The 10,905-nt window shown below is 35.5% G+C and overlaps 1 protein-coding gene across 3 annotated transcripts in view; it reads left to right on the top strand.

The window, feature by feature from the left end:
* LOC128514209 (uncharacterized) overlaps positions 1-10,655 on the top strand; it is a 31,131-nt gene extending 20,476 nt beyond the window's left edge. For all 3 annotated transcript variants that reach the window (XM_053487952.1, XM_053487953.1, XM_053487951.1), the window contains exons 5-9: positions 4,114-4,203; positions 6,722-6,848; positions 7,455-7,588; positions 8,284-8,486; positions 8,619-10,655. In XM_053487952.1, the coding sequence (XP_053343927.1) occupies positions 4,114-4,203; positions 6,722-6,848; positions 7,455-7,588; positions 8,284-8,486; positions 8,619-9,663 (1,599 nt within the window). In that variant the 3' untranslated portion in view covers positions 9,664-10,655. The remainder of the gene's footprint in view (positions 1-4,113; positions 4,204-6,721; positions 6,849-7,454; positions 7,589-8,283; positions 8,487-8,618) is intronic.
* The last annotated feature ends 250 nt before the right edge of the window (positions 10,656-10,905 follow it).

Consider the following 10,905-nt stretch of genomic DNA (forward strand, 5'->3'; position numbering starts at 1 on the left):
AAACTGCTAAATGGAGACATTTAATTTTGCTGTCAAACTGTTCATACGTTCACAGTTGCAGGCCTAGAGAGATAAGGAATAAGTAGAAGCATAGATTTACATGACATTCGGGATAAATACTATGGCCTTTCAAAATTTTGTTGATATTTTTCTTGTCTTTTGGTAAAATAGATTGATTTAGTTGATAACTTTCTCACAAATTAACATTCTACAGTAAGAAAAAAAGCCAAATCGGTTATTGATACATATAAAATAATTGTCTTTGGATATACAGTATCTAGTAATGAGCTCAGTGATGGGAGTCTGCTTTTCAGCAAATGTAAGCTAATGTAACATGTTTGTCCCTTACAATTAGTTGTCGTGATGGAGGTCTTTAATTGTATTTAATGGAAGTTCAGTTACAATAATAATTATGTGCATTGGCTTTCTGGCTGGGGAGTCTGTTTTGTATACCTGTAAAGATCCTTCTGCTTGCTATGAGCACATGTCCAGGTCTCAACACACATGACACAATCATGGATGCTGAAAACTAAAACACGCTTCAACTTACCGGATTACTAATTAACAACACTTTGACTTGATTACATACTTTCACAACCACACACAGTATAAAATGACTTGCAGTTCACTCACTCGATTTGACAAATGTTTTGTGTCCTTTGTTACCAGTTGTCTACCAAAACTTGTTTAAACTTTAGTTTCTCTGGGTTTGCCTGGAGTTTATTAAACATGGGTTACCTGCATTTGCATTAAACTGTCCAACTTCTATTCATTTTCTTGATGAATGGTGAGTTTGGCTAATTGATAATGTGCTTCATACAGGGTAAATTATAGTTTTTCTCCCTTAAAACCCAACAATAACACAAATTTTCCTGCTCTCAGACTGATGTTATTCCCAAGGAGACTTTCTGTTGGATATGGAAATGTTTTGCACCAGTTGTGGGCCTTGTGGGAATCAAGATTGCTTAGCCTTTCAGAAAACTACAGCATTACAGCATTACATCCTGCCCTTTTTTTGGATTATTCTGAAAGGTTTATAAAGTCTGGTGATGCTTTGTTGAAGTCTCACCAACAATGTGAAAAAGAAATCAAAATGTTAGGTCAACTGGTGAAAGAAAGGTTTTCCAAACTGTTGTATTGTTAAAGTAATACTGAAAAGATTTTTGAATTTTATATCATAAAACCAAGTAGTAACCAAATATAATAATAATAATAATAATAATAATAATACATAAGAAACCTCTTAAAGTATAATCTAAGGTAGTTATGGTCTACTAAAGTCCAGGATTTCGATTCCCCCACTTTCACTCATAGAAAACACCGAACCAGAGACTTTAAGATGAAAAACTGAGTAAAGTTAGGACTGATGGATCATTTCAACATCTGAACAACACTATGTCAACACAAGTCAAAACTGTTTCTTGGTGTGTTTATACTGGCAGTTACTAAAAAAACACTGAATGTGCTATATTCTCTAAATGCACACAATGATAAAGTGATATGAACAGCCCAATAAGATGATCACAACAAAATGATTAGACTTTTGTCTTCACTGTTTCTGGCTTTCAGCACCCTGCTGGCCTGCTCTGTCTCAGATTAAAGTGAAGGTGACAAGGCTTGGCCCACAGCGCACTTCAACTCACGCAATAGTCATCTCACAGTAGAAACAAATGCTGGTAACAGATGACAATGCTCAGAGGTCATATTTCACTTTCTCCTCCCTATCTACTGTACTTGTTTTAAGAACATTTTTCCATAAGAAAAAAAAGCCGCTCAGACTAAGATAAGAGACTATTAGATTTAATTGATCACATTACACATAATCTATGAAACTGAATATAAAGGGATTTACAGTATTTGTAAATAATTAATATGAGCATTTACAAAAGAAATTTAATATTCATGAAAATCCCCTAAATTCACTAATCATAAAAAAAAAAACATTGTTTTTTTTCCCCTTACACTTGAGTTTGTGTAAATAAAACCCTCTACTTGATTGGCTTCAGATCATATAATGTTCTTGGATTACCACACATTTATATATGAAATACATTTAAGTTTATATGGCTAGCAGATGCTTGTTTTACAAAGCAACTTACAGAAGTGCTCTGGAATCTTTGTTCCACCATACTTGAGCTCTGTCTGTGCAAAAATGATATGGAGCTTGCCTTATCATTAATAATTATTAATATTATATACACCCACCAAATACTTTAATCAGAACACCTACAAAACTACTAATTTGTGGAATTATCTAATCAGCCAATTGTGTAGCTGCAAAGCAATACATAAAATCAGATACGGGCCAGCAATTTTGAGTATTTAACCATCAAAATAAGGAAAAAAATATGTTTTTAGTGATTTTAACTATGGCATTATTATTGGTGCCAAACAGGCTGGTTTGAGTATTTCTATAACTGATGATCTCCTGGGATTTTCCCATACGAGTTTAGTCATAATTGTGCAATAATAAATAAAAAAAACATCTAGTGGGTGGCATTTCTGTAAAAGGAAATGCTTTGATGATAAAAGAGGTCAATGGAGAATGTCCAGATTGGTTGAAAATACAGGAAAGACTACAGTAACACTGTTTGTTTGTGACGAGCAGAAAAGCACCCCAGACTGTACAACACGTTGGGGGCAGAAGACCATATCAGGTCCAACCTCTCTCAACAAAGAACAGCAGACTGAGGCTGCATTGTGCACAGAATCACCCAAACTGGACAAGGGAAGAATGAAAAAATGTAGCCTGGTCTGATTTATCTTGATTTCTGTTTACGTACACAGATGGTAGGGTCAGAATTTGGCAACGAGAGCATCAACCTGGTTTGTGTCAACAGTCCTGGCTAGTGGAGGTGGTTTTTTAGTTGTGGGGAATGTGTTCTTGGATCACTTTTGGCCTGTGAATAAAAATCAACCATCACTTGAATGCCACAGCCTATTTGAGTATTGTTGCTGACCATGTGCATCCCCTCATGGCCACAATTTGCACATCTTCTAATGGCTACATCAGGCATGATAATACGCCATATCACAAAGCAAAAGTCTTAAACTGGTTGCATGAACATACCAATGAGTACAGTGTTCTTCAGTGGCCTGCCCAGCCACCAGATCTGAATTCATTACCATATATTTGGGATGTGGAAGAATGAGAGACTGGAAGCATGAAGATGCAAACTATATGAAGCACTCAGGTCATCATGGACCAGACACTCAAATGAATGTTTCCAACATCTCCTGGAATCCATGCCATTATACTTTAAATACATGCTGTTTTAAAAGCGAAAAGGCTGTACCCTCATATTAGTAAAATGGCCCTGATAAAGTGCTGTGTAAGTGTATTTTATTGGCATAGGAGTCAAAATAAGTTCCACTTTCCGTCTTTCAGCCTTAACAATAATTATTCGTTTCATCCTCCCAGCAGGCTGTGCACTCGACCTTTTATGGAATGTTGTGGGTGTCACAACACACCAATGTTTTACAATTAAAGAATGTTTTGTTCTGTTTAGCATATGTATTGAAAAGCAAGTTTAAAAATATACAATTAAGGCACATAGCTTTGATAATGGTGGTGAAGACAGCTGTGTAACACATCTCCCATAAGTGTTCGATTGAGGTGTGCTGTGGTGGCTTTGAAGGCCTTTGCATAAGACCTCCATGATTTTCATATTTATGACACCAATGAGTGAGCCCACATCAGCGAGAAGTGACTCAGGCATGCAGAAAGTCACGCAGTGATGCACAAAGTAACCACTACCTTTAGGATAGGATTTATTTTAATCAATAATAAAGTGAAGAGCGTTATAAATTATAGTGACTTTGAACGTGGGGACCCAATGCACTGTGTGTTATCCCTTTAAGTACATCTATGTACATAATCACATAGTACTGGTGTTTTGATGTAGTAGACCTGAAGGCCTTGGCATGCATGCACACACAAAAGATATCCAAATGGTTCTGACAACTCCTGGCAGTTATGCTGGGTACATAGAACCACAACTAGAAATTAACTAGCATCATGTTGTTATTATCCTACATTAACTTTTAGATATCATATTTTAAACATACATCCGGTTAAATCGTGTAAAATATTTATTTGTTTCGCTTTTTCAGTCCCTAACAGGCTTTGCTCTTGTTGTGAGCAGTGATGGAATGGTCTTCTATGCTTCCTCCACTATAGTGGACTATCTGGGATTCCATCAGGTACATTTATACCTTACTTATGTTACATCTCACATATAATTAGGCAGTAGACCATATATATATATATATATATATATATATATATATATATGCCTAAGACTTTTGCACAGTACTGTACTGTGTATATATATATATATATATATATATATATATATATATATATATATACATACAGTACTGTGCAAAAGTCTTAGGCACCATATTGTATGCTGTACCAATTTTGTTATATATGTTTATCATGTCTGCATAATTATGTACAAAATCATTCAGTATTTCCATATATAACTTAAAAATGTATAAATAAATAACATTACAGGAGAATATATAAATGGCTGAAAAGAAAAAAAATATAGTACAAGACAGACCAGTTTTTACATTAAAACAAAAAACCTAATGTACGCTCCTGGGATTTGTATAAAAATAGAAAGGAGCGAGTGTAACACAGTTACCAGATGAACTCTTATTCTCCAGCAAGCTCAGTAAAACCTAACAGCTGTTTTGCTTATAATACTGTGCAAAAGTCTTGGGCACATACAAAAATATGGCATAAGCAAAAGATGCCTTTGAAAATATTTTTGCATAAAAGAGACTTCTATAAAGAGCAATAAATAGTAATAAAAATAAACAGTCAATATTTGGAGTAAAAACTCATTGCTTAAAATCAGGAGTTTTCGACACAGATTTGTGCAGTATTATAAGTAAAACAGCTGTTAGGTTTTACTGAGCTTGCTGGAGAATAAGAGTTTGTCTGGTAACTTTGTCACACTCGCTCCTTTTTATTTTTATACAAATCCCAGGAGCGTACATTAGGGTTTTTGTTTCCATCTGAAAACTGGTCTGTATTGTACATTTTTTTTTCTTTACAGCCATTCATATATTCTCCTGTAATGTTATTTATTTATTAATTTTTAAGTTATATATGGAAATACTGAATGATTTTGTACATAATTATCCAGACATGATAAACATGTATAACAACATTGGTACAGCATATAATATGGTGCCTAAGACTTTTGCACAGTATAGTTTGACATGGCAAAATAAAAAGCAAATAGATACCCATAGTCTTATAATAAAATGTATGCACCAAGATTTGTTAAATATCTGATCTAGTAAGGTTTACTTATTAATACATTAGTAATAGTTTGTTAACTTTCCTTTGGTGGCTTTAAAGGCCCAGGTCGACCAGGTCATGACTGTCGATGTTGTGCCATTTTATTCAAACTACAATTCTGTTAAATTTGGAAAAGAAGGTTTCAAGATTTCAAGTTATTTATATAGTTTGGTGTAGTTCACTTTAAGATTGGCAACCAAAAATCATAAATTTCTTTGACATTTGCATGTCTATGCATGAATGCCTTATATTCCCATCTGAGAGTATATTCAAATCTGAAAACAGGGAAACAAATAGTTATCATAAAAAAGCCAACAAATTTTGGTGTGTATGTATTTCAAGCTATTTACTTCTAGCGTGTCTACACTACCGCTTAAAAGTTTGGGATCACTTGCAAATTTCTTTGTTTTTGTTTAGTGATTTATTTCCTACCTTCTACAACAATACTGGGGATTTCAAAACTACGAAATAGCACATATGGAATTAGGTAATTATGTAACAGCAACAACAACAACAACAACAGTCAGCTGTTATTTTAAGACATGAAGGTCAGGCTTTCTGGAATAGTTTCTTCCAAGAACAACAAATTTTAGTATTGTCATGTGCATTTGCAAAACCCATCAAGCACTATGATGAAACTGTCTCTTATAAAGAACATCCCAGGAAGGCAAGACCAAAACTTACGTCTGCTGCAGAGGAGAAGTTTATTTAGAGTAACAAAAATCACCAATTAAGAAACATTATGAAGGCTTTACAGATATGTAAACGTCTCAACATCATCTGTCCAAAGAAGGAATATTTTGGGTGCCTTCAGCATTGCTTTACGATGTAGAAAGAAATAACAATGAGGAAAGACCATGAAGTTAGAAAGTGATCACAAACTTTTGAAGTTGGCAGCATCTTCATCCTCCAGCTCTGCCTCCTGACAGTTTATCAGCGGCAACATCTCTAAACCATACAACATTGTTGGTCTCACTACTGTCCTATAACCTTTCCCTTTCATTCTTTCTGTCACAGATCACTCCTGCTACTCTTTTCCACCCATTCCACCCTACCTGCATTTCTCGACCATAGTTTTGACATTGGCTTACTGTATTAGGAATATACTTATATATACTTTATATAGTTTATAATATACAATAATCTTAATATCTCAAACTCTTTTTTTTTTTTTTTTACAGAGGAGGCAACATGTATATAACAGTAGACTAAAATATTGTGAAGTATTTATGGGTATTTAGACGAGATTGTCTAATGCATTTGGTGGTTAGATGACATCATAATATTTCCTCTCTCTCTCTCTCTCTCTCTCTCTATTTCTCTCTCTCTTAAGCCATTCTCACCACTACGGTTAGTCTTCATTCGGTATTCATGATCTTTCTGTTTTTCTTCTTCTGTTTATAGACTGATGTGATGCACCAGAACTTCTTTGACTACATTCATATAGATGATAGGCAGGAGTTCAGGCAACAGCTCCACTGGTCCATGAATCCCTCAGTGACTTATAATCAGGATGTAGCCACAGGAAACGGTATGGTTCATTAAATCAAATGTAACCTGCAGTCTTTTTGCAATATGTATAAATATATATTGTAACACTTTTACAAAACATCCTTTATACAATTGCCATTTCTAGTTAAATACACACAGGGTCATCTCTCTCACTCATTCATAAGTTCATGTGTTCATCCATCATATCCATGCGACACATGATCTAGCCATGAAAATGATTTCTCTGTGTTCTTCCTTATTTTAAAGGTATTCTTAATTTTTGTGAAAAGTACATTTTAAGAAAATATATTGTTCATTTCCACATGTATGGGGACTTTTGTCACACTCTGTATATTGTATTTTAAGCATAGTGTGATTTCAATCTATTTCCAGTACCGTACTTTTGTTCTTGTATATACACTGAAGACATTTAGGTTTGAGATCAAAAGATAAAAATGAGACAATAAGCTTTTATTTCTGATGTTTACATCTACTGTGTTAATTACTTAAAACAACGCAAATACTGCAACATTGACAGGCTTGGTCTCAGCAATGTTTTTTATCTATAAAGACTGCATTTAGTTTGAACCTACATGAGGACCAGGCTGCCGCTGACCCTGAGTAATAACGTTTGTGTGTTTTACAGGTGATGATTTTGTGATTAGCAGTTTATTCCAATCCCAGAATGCAGATGGTGTTCCTCCAGAGTTTTCTTCCTTCCTTAACCGATGTTTCATCTCAAGAGTGCGCTGTCTGCTGGACAGCACCTCAGGATTTCTTGTAAGTGATGTCCAGCTCGAGAGCCCTAAAAGATTTGTATTTTCATGACCTTATCTAGATTTAATGATGTAATGATGTTTGATGTAATTTTGTTCATTAAAGGTGAAGGAATTACTTAATCTATTAGTTTTACAAAGAGTGTTTTTAAACAACACAGGATGGTATTAATATATTTTATTGACTGACACCTCACCTCATCTCAGGGCTTGAAACTGAATCAAATCTGTGTGTGGAACTTGCAAGTCCTTCCTGTGCTTAGTGGGTTTCCGCCCCCAGTCCACAGACATGCGTTGTCTGGCATTGACATTGACTGGCATTTTTAAATTGCCCATAGTGGGGATGCTTGTGCACTGCAATGGGTTGGCACCCCACCCAAGATGTACCCTACCTTGTGCCCTGAGAAACTTGGGATAGACTCCCAAGAGATGGCAAGGGATGGAAGGATGAATGGATGCTTTCATTGTATAAATGCTTTATCATTTGCTCTAATATTGTATTTCAGGATACATTCTCTATCTCAAACATATAAAAAAACTAACCCCGCACCAATGATTTGGTGTATTTTGCCTATTATGATCAGTTAACATGGCAAATAAGAACAATAATAACAAAATTGGTAAACCTAAATGAACATGTTTCTGAGCTTGTTTTTGAAAATAAAAATATGACCTGCCTCTATTTTCTTCTCTTTGAAGACTATGCAATTTCAGGGGCACCTAAAGTTCTTGCACGGACAAAAGAAGAAGACGGCATCTGGCACATCTTTACCCCCACAGCTGGCTCTGTTCTGTGTGGCCATGCCGCTACTCTTGTCCTCCATCACAGAGATGAAGATGAAGAACACAGTAATAAGGGGCAAGCACAAAATCACAGGCAGTAATATGATCATGGATCATAGGTATGCCTCACTGTCTTCTCACTGCATAATTAAGACTACATCGGGCTAAGTTTGACTTGATGTTGTGTTTGTATTGAACAATGTGTCTTTTAATCTCCTTTTAAAAATGCTTAAAAAATTTCTCACCTGCAGTGAAAGAGATGAACACTCAAGAAGACACTTACTGATGAACGAAGGCAGAGACACACTCGTTCTGAACTCTTCCACTCCAGGAGCCACCTTACTCCACCATACACCTTGGGCACCTTTTTCCAAAGAAAATGTCAAATTCAAGAACGAGGAGCCCTGTAGTAAGGAAGAGCCTCTCAATGTCTGCAAAGACTCTTTAGGTGACCATAAAGCCCCTGACCTGGACGCACCATGGCCTGCCAGGGGTGCTTATGGGTCCTTCTGCACTGGTCATGGAGTGAATTTTTTTCTTGGTGGTAGAGCAAACAAGCATGGTCACTATGGGAAGCCCTGCAAAATGTCGCCAGTGTATTGCAACAGCACAACAGAGCATTATATTCCAAAGATCTATGGGGGTCTTCCTCCTCAGGAAATGGTGGACGGTAATTATGTGGACAGCAACAAAAATGAAAATGCCTGTTTTGAAGGCCAAAGACAAGTCTATGATGCGCATCTGATAGCTGAGTTACCAATTAAGGTAGAGCAAGACTCTGATACTGAAAATGAGCATGACTTCTATGAACAGGCTTGGGCAGACCGAGAACATAATCTCATCTCCTATGATGGCCTACAAATGAAAGCAGAAAACGGTTACTATGAACAGTACATGCCTTGCCAAAAAAGCACAAGCAGTAATGGACAACTGTATGGTAGCCAGTACCCAAATGCCTGTGGAGCAACTGCACAACCTCTAAAGTGTGTCCTTGAAAAAGATCCAGAATATCTCTGTCCCCAGAGGCTAGGACACCTACACCCACTCTGCAGTAACCAAAGTGCTAACTGTATAGACAGCTCCAATGCTCTGGAGCACAAGGGCTTCATACATCAGGATTATAAACCTGGCTGTCAGTTCAAAGGACAAGGACTGCTTCATTCCATCAAGCGTGAGCCTATGGATTCTCCACCCTGGCATGAAAATAAATATGAACAAATAGGTGGGCAATGGAATAACATGCCAAATTGTATAATGAATCAGGCCAAAGCTAATACATATATGTTTATGCAATAACGTAGTCTGACAGTCTGCCATGTGACAGCTACCTCTTTTATCATCAATGAACCAAAGATCGAAGATGCTTAATGAAACTTTTAGCAAATACATACACATGGTTCTTATTAAAAAAGGTAAACTTCTTTAGGATAAGTACATGAGACATTTACAGTTACAGTTGTTAACATTTCAAAATATGGGGAAGGAATATTTTGTATTAAATAAATGTTTGTATTAAAAGTATTTTATATTTGTTTCTCTAGTTTTTAAATGCACTTTTCATGAAATTATATCCTAATATTTGCCTAACTCATACATTTTGTATGTATTTGTATTTGTAGCTATTTGAGATCCTGTATTTGAACTGTAGTCTGGGGAACATGTTAGTTAATTGTTTTACCCTGATGTTAGTTGTCAAGTAAAAATAATTTAAAATTGTAGTTATTCCAACTAGCGTTGTCCATGTGGGGTTCCACCATGTTCTTGGGTTTTCTCCCACTTCCTAAAATCATAATGATATGTGGATTGGATACATTAAATTGCTCCTAGGTGTAAATGTTCATGTGTGAGAATGATATCCTGCAATGGACTGGTGCTCCCTCCAGGGTATAGAGCTTTTGCAGTAATGTCACACCGGCACATGAATTTTGTTGATACAGCCATATTGCTGATCATACTCATCCTGCTACAGTATCAGCCTGCATAATGCTAGTTTCACAGATTCTGCTCTATCTGAGGCTATAATTCGTCTAGACAGCTGTTTTAAAAAATATTTATGCACGTGTAAATGTGCCCTTTTAAAACTGTTAGACTACAATATAAAGTGAATGTAATTTTAGGTCACACTTTACCTATGACTAGTAATAAATGGATGAAGGTTAAACATGGTAGATTCAGATTAAAGGATCTCCAGTGCCTCCAAAACATTTAATTAAATAATTTAAATAAATAATTATCTCACTTTCTAACAGATATAATGCTTTATGTGAGTTTAGGCTTTATGATGCACCAAACAGCTCATTAAATTTGACTATACTTAGCCTTATCTCTGGCTTTATCTCTTGATGTTTCAAAGATATATATATATATATATATATATATATATATATATATATATAATATATTTTTTTTTTTTTTTTTTAATCTTTAGTTTATAGGTAAACCACTGCCTTGCTCAGCTTTGACCAAGATAAGGCATTCAGTAAAGATGAATAATTGAATAAAAACATTTAACTATAGGCAATTAGTTATATCCAGTAT

The sequence above is a fragment of the Clarias gariepinus genome, chromosome 26 (genome assembly GCF_024256425.1).
Source record: "Clarias gariepinus isolate MV-2021 ecotype Netherlands chromosome 26, CGAR_prim_01v2, whole genome shotgun sequence".
Classification (NCBI taxonomy): domain Eukaryota; kingdom Metazoa; phylum Chordata; class Actinopteri; order Siluriformes; family Clariidae; genus Clarias; species Clarias gariepinus.